Source organism: Erinaceus europaeus, chromosome 14 (assembly GCF_950295315.1).
Source record: "Erinaceus europaeus chromosome 14, mEriEur2.1, whole genome shotgun sequence".
NCBI lineage: Eukaryota > Metazoa > Chordata > Mammalia > Eulipotyphla > Erinaceidae > Erinaceus > Erinaceus europaeus.
This window is the reverse complement of record NC_080175.1, coordinates 55,738,928-55,757,589: the sequence shown is the minus strand read 5'-3', so window position 1 is coordinate 55,757,589 and position 18,662 is coordinate 55,738,928. Positions and strand designations below refer to the sequence as shown.

General features: G+C 39.6%; 1 protein-coding gene across 5 annotated transcripts in view; it reads left to right on the top strand.

Annotated features, from left to right (window-relative positions):
- PDCD10 (programmed cell death 10) overlaps window positions 1–18,662 on the top strand; it is a 53,668-nt gene that overhangs the window by 11,666 nt on the left and 23,340 nt on the right. For 3 of the 5 annotated variants that reach the window (XM_060171911.1, XM_007522955.3, XM_060171910.1), the window contains one exon: window positions 11,152–11,361. In XM_060171911.1, coding sequence (XP_060027894.1) covers window positions 11,266–11,361 — 96 coding nt within the window. In that variant the 5' untranslated portion in view covers window positions 11,152–11,265. The remainder of the gene's footprint in view (window positions 1–11,151; window positions 11,362–18,662) is intronic. The other 2 variants (XM_016188084.2, XM_060171913.1) reach the window with 1 other exon arrangement.

Sequence of the window (18,662 nt, the reverse complement as noted above, 5' to 3'; positions counted from 1 at the left end):
TCAGAAGCAAAGGGCTCTGAGTCTAGTCTCAGGTTTTTTTTAATTTTTAATTTTTTCTCTTTTGAAAAATCATATTAGTGATTTAATAATGATCAACAAGATTGTAAGACAACAGGGGTACAGTTCCATACATTTCCCACCACACATTTCCCACCACCAGTGCCTCATTCCCTCCATTGGAAACTATTCTAAGATCTTTTTTGGGTGCAGAAGGTGGGAGTTCTGGCTTCTGTAATTGCTTCTCCACTGGACATGGACGTTGACAGGTTGATCCATACTCCCAGACTGTTACTATCTTTCCATAGTTCGGCAGGGGTCTGGGGAGGTGAGGTTCCAGGACACATTGGTGAGATTGTCTGCCCAGGGAAATCAAGATGGCATCTTTCATGGTAGCATTTGCAATCTGGTGGCTGGAGGCAGCAAGATATAAAGCAGAACAAAATTGTTTTACAAACAGGTAGAAATAGAGCAGATGGAATTGGGGTCTTCCAATGTGGGAAGAAGCTAGAAAGTATTTGAGGTGTGATCGAAGGGGCCCATGACGTTAGTAATTTTCGTCTGAGCCTAATGGCTAAAATGCAGGTGGGCTACAAGTGTTGTCTGAGAAGAAGGTGTAGAGTTGAGAATAGAGCTAGAAAGCTGGATTAGGGCGGAAAGTGCTGCCAAACATGAGGAAGATCTGTAAGTACCATTGACTGTTTACCTCATCGATCTGACGTAGGACCCTCAAGTTTTTATGAATCTCTATAGTTTACCCCCTATATAAATTATCTTGAACAGGTCTTTGCTGCATCTTGCTTTCACTTTGTTACACACATTGATTCTGGGTCATCACTGTCTTTCTCTCTTTTTTTCTTTTTAACATTTTTTTTTTATTATCTTTATTTATTGGATAGAGACCGTCAGAAATCAAGAGGGAAGGGGGAGATAGAGAGACACCTGCAGACCTGCTTCACCACTCGCAAAGCTTTCCCCCTGTAGGTGGGGACTGGGGCCTTGAACCCGGGTTTTTGTGCATTGTAACGTGTGCTCAACCAGATGCACAACTGCCCGGCTTCGTTCATCACTTTATTTATTAAGTTGATCTGTACCCTTGAAGAGACTAAAAAGTAATTTTAACATAAACGTGCTAAGCACTTTTTAAATTCATTTGATGCCCAGATGACCAGTTTCTTCTTCTAAGTACTCCAGAAATGCAGTTACTTGCTTTGTATGATAGCTGCAACTTTCCCCCCCTGGTGACTTAAGGAATTTATGCTTTGGCGAATGTCAGAGGAGAGTCTGTAAGAACATGCTGTGTAAGTGATCTTTATCATGCTGTGCCAGCTGGAATTGGCTATCATTTTGTGTGCCCTATGCAGCGGTAGGGTCAGAGTTCTGAAGTAAGAGGGGCCTAGGGAGTAACTTTTGAGGTGCTCATTCTGTCTTGTGCCAGTTAGAGTGAACATTTTTGCTTTCAAGTCCTGAGACCATGTCAAGGTCATAGAATTTTGGATAAATACCAGTAACTATTGAATTGAATGCTTATGGTGTGTCAGGCACTGTGTTAAGTGCTAGGGACGCATAAGCTTTCTTAAGAACCCCATCAGGTAAATACTTGAATCATTTCCATTAATGTCTCGCTTAGTTTCAAAAGACTTAATTTAAATGATATCTTTGAACTGAGTAAAAATTCAAACTCAAGCCTTGGTTTCAATTATGAGTATTAACCATCTCCTCGATGCTGCCCATTTCTGTGGAGGGAAACTGAATTTCTTCTTGTCCTTATTGTGATTTCTGTATAATAAAAACAGTTGCACCCAAAATACGCAAGTGTTTGCACTGGTATAATGCAATGAATTTTGACTTTACCTTCCTTTTTTATTTTTTTTTAAATTTTATTTATTTATTTACTTATTTGGATAGAGAACCAGAAATTGAGAGTAAGAGAAACAGGAGACACCTCTAGCACTGCTTCATTATGTGCAAAGTTTTCCCCCTGCAGATGGGAACTGGGGACATGAACCTGGGACCTTGCGCACTGACGGGTGCTCAACCAGGTGCACCACCACCCTGCTCTTGACTTCACCATTCTGAACTGACCTTTTTTTTTGGAAGATTTCTTTAACTTCATTTAACTTGATAGCACAGAGTGAAATTGAGAGGGGAGGGGAGTAGAGAGGGAGAGACATCTGCAGCACTGCTTTACCTCTACAAGTGGGGCCCCGGGACTCGAACCTAGGTCATTGTGCATGGTGACATGTGCACTTAACCAAGTGCACCACCACGTGGCCCCCGAACTGACCTTTTTCAGATAGAGAGGGAAATGACAGCACAGCTTCCTGTGGTGTGGTCGGGGACAGGCTTGCCTCATGTGGCAAAGTAGACACACACTCCTGGTGAGAGCTGTCATGCCCGACAGATGCAGAGAATGGTATGAGTCAGAGCTTTCAGCATCACCAAATTGAAGGTCCATAAACTTGTACTGCTGAGTCCTTTAGAGAGATCTTAAGTCAGAGCCTCATTCTCCATCGCCTCAGCCCTCACTTCTACAGTTTGGAGATCTTGACAAAGGACAGAGCAGCTTAGTATGGACATAGTTCAGTATGTCAAACTTACATGACCTGCATATAAGTTGTGATGGTTTTAGTAGTGTATAAACTCCTTTTCACTATTCAGTTTTGTTTCTTAATGCAACTTTGTGTGAACTTTTATTCACAAGTTATAAAATTTGGAGATTGGACTCGATAATGTATAATGAGTGTTTCTATATAAAAATTTTAGGATCTTTAAGTTTCTTCAAGGCATTAGCACCTGGAAAAAGTGAAGAGTCGATTTGCTGGTGAGAAACTGAGATTGGTGCTGAACTGTGAAGAAATCTGGAGTTAGATAACTTCTGCAGCTTCTTAAAGCCCTTACTGGGTAGGAGAGGTAACATAAGGGTTATACAGATGTCTGAATCCCCAAAGCTCCGGGTTCAGTCCTTTATGCCACCTCAAGCCAGAGCTGAGCAGTATTCTATAAAAAAAAAAAAAAAAGAATAAGTAAATAAACCAGTAAAGCCCTTATTGTTATGACTGTCACGCTTGTCCCTCATTACTTAGTTCATGATTCTTGTGTTGTGACTGTCCTACAGCAGTGATTTTTAAATTATGGGAGGAGAGGTGTGTAAGAACTCCTGTGGGGAGCATGGTAAACTGTAGTTAATACACTTACTGGAGGGATTCGGCCAGTAGTGCAGCAGGTTAAGCGCACATGGCGCAAAGCAAAAGGACCGGCATAAGGATCCTGGTTTGAGCCCTGGCTCCCCACCTCCAGGGGAGTCACTTCACAGGCGGTGAAGCAGGTCTGCAGGTGTCTGTCTTTCTCTTCCCCTCTCTGTCTTCCCCATCTCTCTCCATTTCTCTGTCCTACCCAACAACAACAATAGCAATAATAACTACAATAAAAAACAACAAGGACAACAAAAAGGAATAAATAAATATTTTTTAGAAATACACTTACTGGATGGGTGAACAATTTTATGTGTTTTCATCTCTTAGATAGGGTTTGATAGATTCTACTTGAAAAGTAGAGGCAGCAGAGTTCTGTTTGGAAGAAGTTAAAATCGCCTGCCTTTTTCTGTTCATCTGGTTTCGAAGAGTCCTTCATTCTCTGAACTCCTTGGTTGTGCAGACCTGGCTTCTAGGAAGAGGCCTGATCTTGACATCCACAATTAAAATGTACTTCATCGTAAAAGCTAACATATGAATAATTGCTGTGAGCCTCACCCTGTTCTAAACACTTCACCTGTTTAACCATCCCAACAACTTCCACAGATAGATACTATTATTATTTCCATTTTGTGAATGAGAAAAGTGCAGCACAGAGAAGTTAGATAAGTTGTCCAAGTCGTGCAAGTAGCAGATCTAGAACCGAATGCAGACAAATCTGGCTCCAGAATCACTAAGCTAGTTTCTCGCCTTTTTGTTAATATGTTACTGTTATCGGCTGAGCATACTTAACCAGAACCATCCCTGTTTTTGCCCAGGTAGCATTGCGGATTCTTAGTCTTGCTTTTTTAGAACCCTTACTGTAGCCTTCTGTAGGGAAATGACTGTGTGAGTTAGGTTGCTCATTTACAAGATACGTTCAAAATCGAGTGTGGCTTTTTAAAAAAAAAAAAAATTATTACCTGTATTATTGGATAGAGACAGCTAGAAATTGAGAGGGAAGAGGGAGAAAGACACCTGCAGCACTGCTTCACCACTTGCAAAGTTTTCCCCCTGCAGGTAAGGTCTAGAGGCTCGAACCCAAGTCCTTGAGCTTGAGCAAGGTCAACCAGATGCATTGCCCCTCAGCCCCATAAATCAAGAGTATGAGAATACCTATCTGTGACAGATATGTGGAGATTAATAGAGAATGAAGCTCCATTCAGAGCCCTTAATTTTTTTTTTTCCTTCATTGGGTCATCATGTTCTGATTTCTCAATTTTTAGAGACGTTGTAATAAATATGTTTTAGTTAGAAGCAGTGCTCAATTAATAGCAGAGCTTGTTTGGTCAGGCATATTTACAGAGGCATTGAAGCTTGTATTTATTTTTTCCCCTTTTTTTTTTTTTTTTTTTTTTTAAGAATTAGATGAACTACTCAGTAGTATGAGGCATCCAGGAATTGTGGTATGGCAGAGAGGTTCCTCTACATATTTGATTGAGTTGGTTAAACCATTCAGTGAAGTGAAAGTTCACTGTGGAGAGTGTTCTTTCTTGGGCACAGGTATTTAAAGGTGCAAAAATTACAGTGCTTAGTGAAGTTAAGTCATATATAAAGAAGTTTTATGACTGACTCAGTTCAGAAAGTACTTCATTTCTGACTGTATTAATAACTGCATCTCTTTCAAGTATACAGCTCAGTTCAGGTGATGTGACTTATTCAGACTGTTTGTTTTGTAGTATTAGGATTTGAGTCCATTTTCTGAGACCATGACCCTTCACTCTTTTCTTGTATCTCTGAACAAATGGTTCATCTGATATTTTGAAGAAGCCCAGAAAAATTTAATATATTTGTAAGGAAAAGAAAGTGGCAAAGTGTTGTATTATACTAACATTAACAAGGAAGTGTTACTAGATGTCTCTCCATCTGCAAATGCAATAAACACAAAATTGACAGTTTGTCCATACTCATGGAGGTTGATTTCCACATGACCTTGCTAAAGAAAAGAAAACCGTAGAAGACCATAAATGACAGAAAATGTAATTTGCAGAAGCAGAGAGATAATAGGTGTTGAGGACGTCAGTCTCAGTTTGGTTTAAGGATCTTCTCTTTACCTCACTCCCACCCCCTTTTTCTTAGCTTCTTCCTCTAAACCTTTTGCCTCTTACTTTGAAGTAGTAAAACATTTTCAGATGAGTGGGCCAACAAGTCAAGGCATCAAGTCCCTAGCATTTCAGTTACCCGGACAGATGTGCCCAACCTTGGAGTACATACTTCTGATCCTAGTGCTTGAGAGAAAGCATGGGACTATTTGAAACCCTGAATCAGCTATTAGAGAATATCTTTGTTTTTGTTTTGCCTCCAGGGGTATGATCCAGGTGAGCTATCTGGTTTGCCCAACTTACATTTTCTTGAAGTATACTGCCACAGGAAAGCCTCATGATAGTTAAAACAGGGAAAACTGACCAGTTTAACTGTGTGCATCCTTTGGTAACTGAATTAGATTTCTGAGTATTTTTGTTTTTCTTTTGCTAGGCTTAATATTAAAAAAAAAAAACTAGCAAGACTGACAAGACTTTAATGTTTCATTAGACAAATAATAGCTTACAAGGCAGTTGTCACAAGGAGATAGTTGCTCTATTTTTTGCCTCCAGGGTTTTCACTGAGGCTGGGTGTTACCACTATGAATCCACTGCTCCTGGGTGCTTTTTTTTTTTCTCCCTTTCTACTTTATTTTTACTTGACAGGACAAAGAAATAGAAAGACAGACACCTGCAGACCTGCTTCACTGCTCATGAAGCGTCCTCCCTGCAGGTGGGGAGTGGGGGCTCAAACCCAGATCTTTGCACATGGTGATCGCTTAACCGAGTATGAGTGTCCTCCTGCCAAGCCCCCCATCGATACAGTTTCTCATCCTTCAATGGTGGGTGTCTGCACACCAGTCCCACCACCAGCTTGGTTCCTTCTCCACCATTGTGAGTTGGGTCACCAGTAGACTGATAACAGCTTTGTCCATCTGCTCTACTGGTGGGGCTGAGCCACAGATTGTGCTCACTACAAAAATGAATGAACTTTATTAAGCTGAAGGGGTTGGTATAAGATCCAGTCAAAGCAAATAAATCAATGTCCCTGTTTAGGAGAGGAAATTAAAGGAACTACAGAAAGTTGGGAACTTCAGTAAGAGCGCCAAATACTGGATATGACTATGGAAAAAAGCAAGCTGTCAGTACACCTGCCTCTGAGTGTTTCAGTAAGAGTTTACTTAGGAAGCTTCTTTTTCTACCCAGCAGCTACTCCATGCATTAGTACCAAGGACTTCCCTTGTTCCCTTTATTTGTAAATGGCTTGGCTTTAAAGTTATCTCTGGCCCCAGATGGAGGAAATGCTGATTGTGAACCACAAGTGTAATTCTCTCAGTGACAAGAGTTCTATTTCTTGGGCACAGCAAGGCAGAAAGTCCTACACTTGAGTTTTACAGTAGGGTCACCAAGAAACTGTTTTTAGTGCTCCCTCACTCTAAACCACTAACAGTTGCTTCCGGTCTAGTAGAATATTTAAAACTGACTCATGTGGGGCTTGAGGGGCTTGAAATTAACAGTGTTATTTCAGGCTTTCAGGGAAATGCAGTGAAAGTGTTCAGGAGAATTTTTGTGTTGCTATCCCCATGTCCTAAAGATAAATCTGATGAAAAATTTTTGCAAAGTACACCTCAAAGTAGACCTTGCAGTTTCTTTTTCTGTATTCAGTTCCGAACATTAATTGCATAAAATAACTTGATAGGGAGCTGTTTTTCCTAGAGCAGCTCATTCAAAAGGGGAAAACAAGTCATTCTTGTCTCTCTAACCACATTCAAATGATGAGCTAATAATTGAAGTAGTTTTCTGTTTTTGACAGAAGCGCTGCTCACCCTTTGCTAGTGATGGTGCTGGAGATAACCTTGAACCTCTTAACACCCAAGTCCGTAATTTCGCCTTTTAGTAATCTCGCCAATACCAACCAATAATTGAACCTTTTTTTTTTTTTTTAATTTTTTTGAGTCTGGTGTCTACTGTACCTGGAGGGTGGCTGAGATGGCTTTGCCAACCCTGAATTTGGGGTCAGTGATGCATATTGTTGCCTAAGTATGTGTGATCACTCCCAGAAACCCAGATTCTTAGAGGGCTGAAACTTTGTAAACATGATGCCCTCCTGACCTGGACACACCCCTTTTGAAAGGAAGGCATCTTGTCACAGGGCTGGTCCCCAGTCCTGGCCTTAGCTCATCTGACCCTTGCTCTTCAGGTAGTAAACACTTGGTTGCTTCTAAACCATTTCAGGGGGACATAAACACAAAAGGAACGAAAAGGCATTTGAATTTAAATTTGAAATTGAAGGAGAACGTCAGAATACTTCAGTATGTAAGCAGTCTTTTAGGGGCCAAATGGTGGCACACCTAGTTAAATGCACAGGTTACAATGCACAAGGACATGTGTTCAAGCCCCTGGTTCCCACCTGCAGGGGGGAAGCTTCATGAGTGGTGAAGCAGTGTTGCAGGTGTCTCCTTGTCTCTCTCCCTCTCTACCACCCCTTTCCCTCTCAATTTCTGGCTGTCTCTATTCAATAGATAAAGATAATTTTTTAAATATAGAATATTTTAGGGATTGTGAATGTTTACTTGTATAGCTGCCCGCCAGGGCCTTCTCTATACACAGTCCTGGTGGCACACCTTGGCCACTTTTTCATTCAAATAGAAAGAGAAATGCCACAGCACTGTTACTTCTTCCTGTGCCATGGGACCCTCCTTGTGGTGCTTACCTGGCAAGACACATCCTGTGTCTAGTGAGCTCTCTCTCCAGCGCCCCCATTTTTAAAAAAGATTTATTTATTATGTAAAGTTTAATCTTAGAGGGAGAGAAGTGAAAAGAGCACCACACAGGGATTGAACCTGGAGCCTCAGACGTGCCAGTACAGTGCTCTGCACGCTCAGCTATTTTCTGGGCCACATGCAAGTGTCACTTTTTAATCTCATCAAGGCATAAGTGAAACTGAGTGGCTCCAGTTTCAGAATATGTTCTGAAATGTCCAGTTGCAAATGGCCTCTTCCTTTGGAGGGTTTTTTCTGCCACAGGATGTTAGAAGGTAACTAGCTGAACCACCTGCCTGGCCCTTCATGTTTCTGTAATATTCTTGTTTTGATTGCAAACAGTAGCCAATAAAGTTAGTTTTAGATAAGAAATATATGCCTGTTAATAGTTTTAATCAAATCATCTGACCAGGCAAAATGCTAGTTAAATGTTTGTTTATTTTTAATTCAGTGACAGTATTTCTAAAAGGTAAAGAAGACTTGAGCAGGTTTATTGGAGTAGATAGACAGACGTCAGCAGGAATTCTGAGAGTGAGTCTATTTTATCAAGTCTTTGTTCTTGGTCTGCCTTTCTATGTGTAGGGTTAGCCAGACAACCAGAAGTATAAAAACCAAAAAAGGGCTCATTGAGACTACTTTTTAATATTTGACTTAGTTTTAAGTTGGATTCTTGAACTTGCACTCAGCCCACCAACTCAACTCTCTGAGTTGGTATGACAGTGACTTCATTGAGAAAACAAACAAAAAAATTCTTTTTGATTGCTAATAAGGTTATTGTTGGGGGATCAGTGCCTACATGGCTAAGCCATTGCATTTATCTAGCTACCTCCTTTTTCTTTTTTCCTTCTCTTTCAGTTTTCTTTTTTAACTTGATAGGACAGAGAGAAATTGAGAGAGACAGACCTGCAGCACTATCTCACCACTAGTGAAGCCTCTCCGCTGTAGGTAGGAGTGAAGGGGAGAGCTTGAATCCTGGGTCCTAGTACATGAGAACGTGTGTACTCTACTGGGTGCACCACCATTTGCCCCAAAATCAGTTAAACATTTTTTTTTCCTCTTTGTCATGTAGAACAACATTTAAGAGTTTGCTGTTTCCCCATCCCAGTCATGCCAGGGAGTGGCTTTCGGCTCAAAGACAGGAGCACTTGGCCCTGTTAAGAGCTACTGGTTGTGGGACTGAACTGTTGAGCTGCCACACCCAGCTTCACTGGCAGGAGGGGTATGGGAGGTTAGAGGAAGCAGTTCCCAAACAGGACAGGTTACTAGAAACTTGTGGTGTGGTGAACTTTCCATGCTTTTGAGTCTGAGATTGTCTTTTATTTTTAAACTGTGTTAAGTGCCTTACAACCTGGCTAAGGTGCCTGTTGCCTGACTAGGACCACAGCTCACTCCGCAGCTTGCTTCATTGGCCCAGTGAGGGAGTGACTTTCTAGGTATCAGTAGAGGTAGATGAGCTGATGTTCTTTGCTTTCCCTTCATCCTTAATTTTATGATGTGATAGTAGCAGGTCTGAATCCACAACACTGCTGTGCATGTGTGATCCTGAATATGTGTATCATCTCTTCTTGGTTGTTAACTATTTTGACTTGTATGAGGTTTTGGTGTTTTGATATTAACTTTATTAGTTTTATATATAACATTTTGTTTATTTTTTTTTTTCAGTTTTGTATTGCTTTATTTAGTCAGTTTTGAAAAGGATTAACTTATGGGAGAGAGGAGGAAAAGAGGGAGCCAGGGTGTCACTCTGGCACATGCAGTGCCAATGGTTAAACTTGGGCTCTTGAGTTTGAGAGTCCCAGAACCTTACCTAACCGCTGTCTGAGTTTATTCTTTCTGAGCTTATTTTTTTCCATCTATAAATCAGAACAAAGGTTACTGTAAAGTAAGTTGAAAATAAGTTATTGTGAAAACTAAATGCATATGAAAATGTTCTTATAGCATGAAAATTCTGTACAAATGGTAACGATTACTTAAAAGGGATAACCTGTTAGTCTTTCATTTTGCATTAGTTTCATTTACCAGAATAAAGGAAATGAAGGAAGTTGCCTTCTCTTGTAACTTAACATATTTTCTCAACTCCTCAGGGGAAAATATTGCTCATATTGTTGAATCCTTGATGTTTCAGTTCCCAACTACCATTTTGTGTGTGTGATTTAGACAAACATTCACAAACTATCTCTGGCAAAACTAAATACCTTTTCTTTTTTAAAATATTATTTATTATTGGATAGAAGTAGAGAGAGGGGAAGGGGAGATAGAGAGGGAAAGAGACAGAGAAATACCTGCGGCACTGCTTCCCCCTGCAGGTGGGACCAAGGGCTTGAACCTGAGTCTTTGCACACTGTAATGTGGGCACTTAACCAGGTGCGCCACCGCCTGGCCCCTAAATAACTTTTAAAAAAATGTTTAAATTTATTTTTATATTACAGAATTACATGTCAACAGGAGTTTGAATCCACACCATTCCCACCACCAGAGTTCTGAATATTCACTCTCCCCACTGCAATCCACCACAGTTCCCCTATGGTTGTAGACACAGGCCAACCATCTCTGCAACTATCCGTCCACACTAAATAACTTTTTCTTCCCCCCATAACTGATAGAATTTTCCCACTTTTAAGATTTGCCTTAAATCTTCAGTGCTTGCTTTGCTTTTTTTTTTTTTTCTTTGACTAGGTCAGTGAACATATACTAAGAGGTTTTAATAAAAATGTTAAATTCTTAATCCTTCCATTTGGATCTCTGTACACATTTCTCAGCATATGCTTAAGTGACATGCATGGTGATTTTATACCACATGTAAATGCTGAATTAGACATGATATATTTTTTTCCTTAGATATTTTGGAGTTAAATGCATTTTTATTTCATGGTGCTTCATAGAGTTCTCTCTGAGTTCCAGATGAGTGTGCTTACTAGTCAAAGTGTTGTGTGTTGTTTACTGAAGAGATTACCTGTAAGAAAGGGCAATTCTTGAGTGTGAGGAGAAAGAGACCAGAGTTGCTCTCTTAAGTAAACTATATTAACACATCAGCTTTTCATATGATGGGAACTCTTCAGTTTTGAAAAGGAAACTCACCTGTGTTTGCCATTTCCTCTTCATATAGTAAATCTGTATTCTTTCTTTCTCTTTCACCAGGCCATTGTATCTTTTGTGCCCTACTATTGTGTCACAAGAAAGAGAAGCAATACTGCAGTGAATGAAGATTCACCCAATTTTAGCACTACTTTTTCTTCTGTAGTTGGCCTTTGAATGAGGATGACAATGGAAGAGATGAAGAATGAAGCTGAGACCACTTCCATGGTTTCTATGCCCCTCTATGCAGTCATGTATCCCGTGTTTAATGAGGTAAGCAGGTAGACACCGCCTTATCTGATCTCTGCAATGCCTTAATCCCAGTCTCATTGATTGATTTGTTTGTTTCCCCATGTAATAAACGCTCATACAGGAACTCCATCTGTGTGTTAGGCTTTGTGCCAGGACTTGGCATAGAACAGTGAGGAGTGAAAAAATTTATCACTTCCCTTCTGGAAGTTTCACTAGAGTGGGAGAGGTAGATACTGAACAAAAAGAATAGAAGTCATTACATAAATGCATACTGCGAGTTATGTAAGTAGTGTAATAAATGGTCTTTAGAGGTTAGGGTAGGTCTTGTGAAGGAGGGGAGACAGATGTTTGGATCTGAAAAAGGGGAATAAGACAGACACTTGAAGAGCACATTCTTGGTAGCCAAGAGAGCAGACATAAAAATATTCTACTTATAGTCAGCAGGATAAATTCCATTTTTACTGATATAGAAGGTGCCATTATTTTGTTTCTGGAAGAAGAAACTAGTGGCTTTTTTATGTAGAATTTTTCTAAAGCATCATAATTTATCAGTATGTGACAACTATACTGTAAACCATCAATCCCCCAATAAAGTATAAAAAGTAATTTGTCAGTATGTCTTTATTTTTTTTTTCTTTTTAAGGATTAGTATAGTAAGATAGATAAGGGGCCGGTGACCGGTAGCTCACCTAGTTGTGTGTACATGTTACAATGAGAAAGGACCAAGGTTCGAGCCCTTGGTCCCCACCTGTAGGGGGAAAAGCTTTGCAAGTAGTGAAGCAGGGGCTGCAGGTGTCTCTCTCCATCACCTTCTTCACTCTCGACTTCTGGCTGTCTTTATCCAATAAAGATAATCAAAAAATTATAAAAAGGAAAAAAATAATATAGAAAAGTTAGAGCCAGAAGTCCTTATGATTAGACATAATCATTCCCCGTCTTTTAATGATGAACTTAGGTTTTGAATGTGAAGTTTTTTTCCTGAATTTATCTAGGCGTTAATATCTAGGACTTCAAATTTAATAACTTTATTCTTTTTGTCTATTCAGTGTTCTTTTTTTCCTTTTATTAATTATAAGGCTATTGATGTCATCAACCTCGCCGCTGCTACTATAGCCACTAAAAGCTATTTCTAGCGATTTTCATTCCTATTTGAGTAATATTTTGGATTTTAATATCTTAATATGAAAACCACAGACTTAGTTGCTTTGCCAGATATATATTTTAGAATTTCAGACTTTTCCTCATCAAATAACATTGGGTTGTCTGCCTGTATGGAAAATTCAAAACAGTGACTTGGGTAAATATTTTTCTTATTAATAGTGTGCACTGGGTTAAGTGCAGTGCAGGACCACCTTAAGTATCCTGGTTGAAGCCCCTGCCTCCTCACCTGCAGGTCACTTCACAAATGGTGTCTTCCCCTCTTCTCTCAATTTCTGTCTGTCCTATCTGATAGCAATGACAACAAGAACAATAATGATAAACAATAAGGGCAACAAAAGGGAAAAATTAGCCTTAAAAATACATATTTCTCTTATCCAAAGATATTGGAAGTAAGTGGTTCCACTGCTGTTGTGTCTCAGTATCTATCTCCAGGATCTACCCTCTGTTTCAGCATATGGCACTTTCTATCCATTATCAAGGTCAGCATGCCAGGTAGCTTTTGAATTTCAACTCCATTCTTCTTGTTTATCTGCCAGAGGAAGGCACCACTTTGGGATGGGACTGTGTCAGCTTCCTTAAAGTAACCTTTTTAAAGACCTCCATTTACATGTCTTTGTCAGGAGCTCAGTCACCTGACCAAACCTCATAGCAGAGCAGGTTGGGAAATTTAGAAGGTTTGTTACTTAAAGAGGAAGCATATGGAGGCTTATTCAGAAAAGACTATCACTGTTTTGTTCCTGTTACAGTAACCTTGGAGGCATTCTTGTTAGGGCTGACTATATCCATCCTTGCAGGGATAGCCTGCTTATGGGGAACTAATTTTATGACTTTGTTCTAATGCCTTACCCATTCATCGCAGGACTGACTACAGTTATTATTAGTAGCAAGAACTTCAGTTATATTTAGGAAATATTTACTAAATGCCAACCATTAGTTGCTGAGTACTGCTAGGTTCTGGAGATTGGGGGTAGAGACACACTACCTTACTCCAGGAATAGTAGGGAACACAGATGTTTAAATACATTATTTAGTTATTCCTGTGCCTTGTATCAGGTATGGAGGCAATCACTAAAAGTTTGGGAGTAAGCTATCTTGATTCAGAGTGTTTACATTTCTCAAGCACTTCAAGAATCAGTATGACAGTTCTACCCAACAGGGCTCCCTTTTCTCATATGTTGGTACCTATTAGGACAAATTGTTGGGTCACTATTGTCTGTATGTATCTACTACAATGAGTCCTTATTAAGGGGAAGACAGGTTACATAGTAGAACTTGAGCTTGATTTTTTTCTAATTAATGAGAAGGAATGAGAAAAGAGCTTTTGTTGTAGCAATTCAAGGCTCTTTTCTTCCTGCATATGGGAAAAAAAAATGCATTTTACTTGAAACTTGACTTTGGAAGACCATTACATAAGATGGATAAAATGAACTGTTGAAATTAATACTGTGTCTTTCTTATTGTATTCAGCCGTCAGGGACATTAATTTAAAAGAAAAGAGTGGCTTATCAGTGGACTAGTAATTCTCTGCCAGAAATAGTGGCAGTGATTCTCCGCAGATGAGACCTGAAAACATAACATGGATTAGTGGGGCCCATAATGAGGACTTACTACCAAGGATTTATAGGTGGTTCAAGAATTAATTGTTAGAAGTAAAATTTGAAAATGAAATGACTGCACGTGGCAAGCTGAGAGACAGTGTGTTAAATTGTCAGGGTGTAATTCTCAGACTTTATTTATTAATCTACCAAAGTATTAAGGTTTAAGACAAATTCTTTCTCGCATGTGTTTTAAAATGAATGTTTGGAAAAAGCAAAGTTTGACAAATGGTGGTAGGTTTTCTTTTGGTTATAAATAAAATCTAGGGCTTGGTTTAGGAATGGTGTAGAATAATTATTGTGCCTTCAAATTGAAGTGTTCTAACCTCCTGGTGTGTTAATAATGTATCTTAATAAGTAAGATACATGTTTAAGATCAGTTAAATATTATGTATTTTTCAAGCATGGATCCTGTTATAAATCATCTAATGAAGAAATTAGTTTCACTTGGCTCTTTGCACCCCCCTTACTATGGAGATTTAAAGGAAACACGATTGCCAAATTTGTCTTGAGAGTAACACCATAACAGTAATGAGTGTATTTCTGTGAAGCTAAATGATTCACTAAACTTTGTCCATCCAGTATTATGAGTTCAAAATTGTATGCACTCAGAATGATACATATGAGTAATAATGGAAGTCTAAAAGTTATCTTATAGAACAGATTTTTTTTTTTTTTTTAAATCAGAGAACATCCTTACACCTGAGGAAATGTCAATAGACTTACTCAGGAGGCAAGTTATTTGTAGCATTCTGGGACTTGACGCTTGCTAATCTAAACTCCATGAAGCTGTGCCAAGAGAGCTGAGAAGGTGCAGGCTTCCTGCTTAATCAGCTACTGTGGAGTTCAGAGTGCACTTCTGTTGCGTCTGTTGCAAATGTACTGTGAAGTAGGTCTCCTGGTTGTATTATGGAATAATGACTTTACAGAAACTTCAAGCCATGTCTTAGATGAGTTCCTCCTTGTTGTGTTGTTACTGTGGAGTTTGTTGTGTAATTTTTCTGACAGTGTTGTGGTCCTACTGATACAGTTTTGCGTACATGTTGGCAAATGTTTTGCTGCTCTGTCTTTTAGTACATAAATGATTCTGTTTACCTTGTCTGCTAGACAACTTGGCTGATTCTTGTAAAAAGCATTCATTGAAGTTGAAGAATACATACACTTGCCCTTTCTGTGGCAGAATAAGACACATTTGACTTGTGTATTTTTTGACATAATTCACCCCATTATCATATGAGTCCTGGAATTTTAGTTTGTTTTATTTATTAATGGGAGAGAACTAGAGCATCAGTCTTGCATGTTGTGATACCAGGGATCAGACGCAGTTCCTCAGGAAGTTGTAAAGGTTTTTGGTTTTATTTTTAGTACTTTATTATTTTTTTATGTGAAAAACACAGAGAAAGACCAAAGCACTGCTTAGCTCTGGTTATGGTGGTTATGGCTGGCAGTTGGTCCTGGGACCTTAGAGCTTCAGGCATGAAACCATTATGATGTGTCCCCAATCCATAGGTTTTTAATTCTTGTGACTTTCCTCTGGTTAATTTATGTTTAAAAATTTGATCAATATCCTTTTTGGAGGAGTGGGAGATGGCACATGATAGGGATGGTAACATGGGAAAATTATGGTGAATTTTGAGGTAGCAAAATTGTTGATTTTTATGGAGCCAACTAATTATTTTGATCCTGAAAACACATGTTTGAAAGATTTTTTTTCAATATCCCCTCCCCACCCCTCAACCCCATTGCTAAGGCTTCACTTCTTTGGACTGCTTCTTTCAGATAGAAAGAGAGAAACAAGGAAATGCAGCAGGACCCTGAAACATTTTTTCATTGCAGTGGGACTGGGCTTGAAACATGGTAAAGTAGAAACACTCTTCGGGGTGCTATATTGCCAGATATCTTTTTTTTTTTCAAAGAATATTCTTTAATGGGGCCGGACAGTAGTGCACCAGGTTAAGTGCACATAGTACAAAGTGCAAGGACCCACCCTTGCAAGGATCCTGGTTGAGCCCCCACCTGCAGGGGGAGGTAGTGAAGCAAGTCTGCAGGTGTCTTATCTTTTTCTCCCCCTCATATTTCTCTCCTCTCTCAATTTCTCTCTGTCCTGTCCAAAAAAAAATGGCCACAGGACCAGTGGAGTCTTAGTTCAGGCACCTAGCCCCAGTGATAACCATAGAGGCAAAAAAAAAAAAGAATGTTCTGTAAGGAGCTGGGGAAACAGCATAATGGTTATGCAAAAACCTTTTCATGCCTGAGGCTCCTAATTCCCAGGTTCAATCCCCAGCACCACCATAAACTAGAGCTGAGCGATGCTCTGGTGCCCTCTCAATTTCTTTAAAATATTTTATTTATGTGTTTATTTTGGTAGAGACAGAACTCGAGAGTGGTGTGAGGAGATTGAGAGGGAGAGAGACAGAAAGACTCGTGCATCCCTGCTTCATCACTCGTAAAGCTTTCCCCCTGCAGGTGGGGTTTGGGGGCTTGAACCCAGGACTTTGTGCATTGTAGTATTTGCACTCAACCAGCTGTCCCACCACTTGGCCCCCTCTCTCTGTCTCTTTCTCTCTCTCTCTCCCCCTCTCCCTCCCTCCCTCTCCCTCTCCCTCTCCCCTCCTCCTAAAAATAAAATAAAAACTGATATATATCCTTTAAAAGTTGAACTCCTAAAAGACCAAGTGGATTTTTTTAAGATAGGAGTTTAAGAAACAGTCTCAATCTTGGGAAATGGGCATGTACTGTGATTTGAGATGACAGTGAGGTCCATTATGACTGAGGCCTGAGCACTCAAAGTGCTTCTACTTGTCCTGGTGACTATTAATGCCATGTGTGACTGGTGTTGACTCATCCTTTGAATTAAATACTGTGTGTGTGTGTGTGTGTGTGTGTGTGTGTGTGTACGTACACACTGTCCATAACTATTAATGATTGCTTTAGCTCTGGAGTCAAAGACTCTTTAAGCTTAAAAAATGGACTCATTAGTATAAGTAGTGGCAACAACATGGAAATTTTCCCAATTTTAAACTTCCTGAAATCATTAAATTTTATTGTGCTAACCTTGAGGAAACTGTAAGTGAGAAAACTGCCAAGAAAGATGATTTTAAGAGGCTGTACTGTCCGTTCAAATCTTCTCTTAAGCCTTCCATTCTGTTGCAGCAGAAACTGATCCCATGAATTTCCATGTAACTTCTTAAATTGATGCTATTTGTTAAGAGAACTTTGGTCAATTTCTTCCTGTCACACTGACTTCCTTACACATGGTAGAAACTCAGAAGTGTCATGGTCCTGAAGTAGTTGAAGGGATGCTATTGTTGGGGTAGACTCCAGTTTGGCAAGAGTATGTGTAGGGATGCAACAATAGTGTATTGCTTTTAGAACCACACAAATACAGTGTGAAACTTTTCTCTGTACTCACTGTTCAACATTGGGAAAATTGGTGCAAACCAAATTTCTTGCTCTGTGAAATAGAGGTGATGATAGTTATAAGTTGGTGGTAAGGGTTTGACATACATCTGTATAGTAAAGCCTATAATGGTTGCTTCATAAATGGTAGCTCTGAGACAACATAATGGTTCTGCAAAAGACTTTCATGCCTAAGGCTCTGAGCTCCTAGGTTCAGTTCCCAGCACCACCATAAACCAGAGCTAATAGTTCTCTCGTCTCTCTGTCTTTCTCTCTGTAGCTCTCTTTCATTAAGATAAATCAATACTGTAAGAAACAAGTAAGTGGTGGCTAGTACTAGGCTCTCACCGGAACATGGTCCTGTCAGGTTCAGCATGGTTTTATATCAAATTATCTATCACATGTGAGATGCCTAAAGAGATACTCCTTTTAAAAGCATTAGCAATCACTACTTGTATATTCATTCAGTAATGTGATTTAATAATGGTTTGCAAAGTTACAAGATTACAGGAGTAGTTATAGTTAGTTCCACATTGTGCCTACCATGAAAGTTCTGAGCTGCTTTCCCTTAGCCCTCCCTCCCTAAAGAACCTCCATACTTTAGGGCAGGGGTAGATAGCCTGATGGTTATACAAAGAGGCCTGAGGCTCCAAAGTCCCAGGTTCAGTCTCCCACACTACCATAAAATCAGAGCTGAGCAGTGCCCTGTTAAAAAATAAAGAAGAAGGAGATGGGGGGGAGGAGAAGAAGGGGAAGAAAAAGAAGGAGAAACAACTCTGTAGTTTGCATAAGGTTTTAGGGACAGATTGGCTACTCCCCCCCCCTTCATTTCTTCATTTTTTTTAATTGCATAGTATTATTCCGTTGACTTTATATCCTGTAACTTTATTCGGTCGTCTGCCAGTGGGTGTTTGCCTGGCTCACACTCTTTGGCTGTTGTATTGCACCTATGAAAAGGAGGTGCATATGTCTCTTTGATTTAATAGTTTCATGTTCTTTGGATATATACCCAAGAGTGTGTGTGTGACTGCTGGATTATAAATCATTTTCATTTTTTATTTGTCTCCATACTGATTTCTACAAGGACTACACCAGCTTGCATTCCCACTAGCAGTTAAGAGTTTTTTTTTGTTTTATTTTGTTTTGCACAATCTCACTAACACTTGT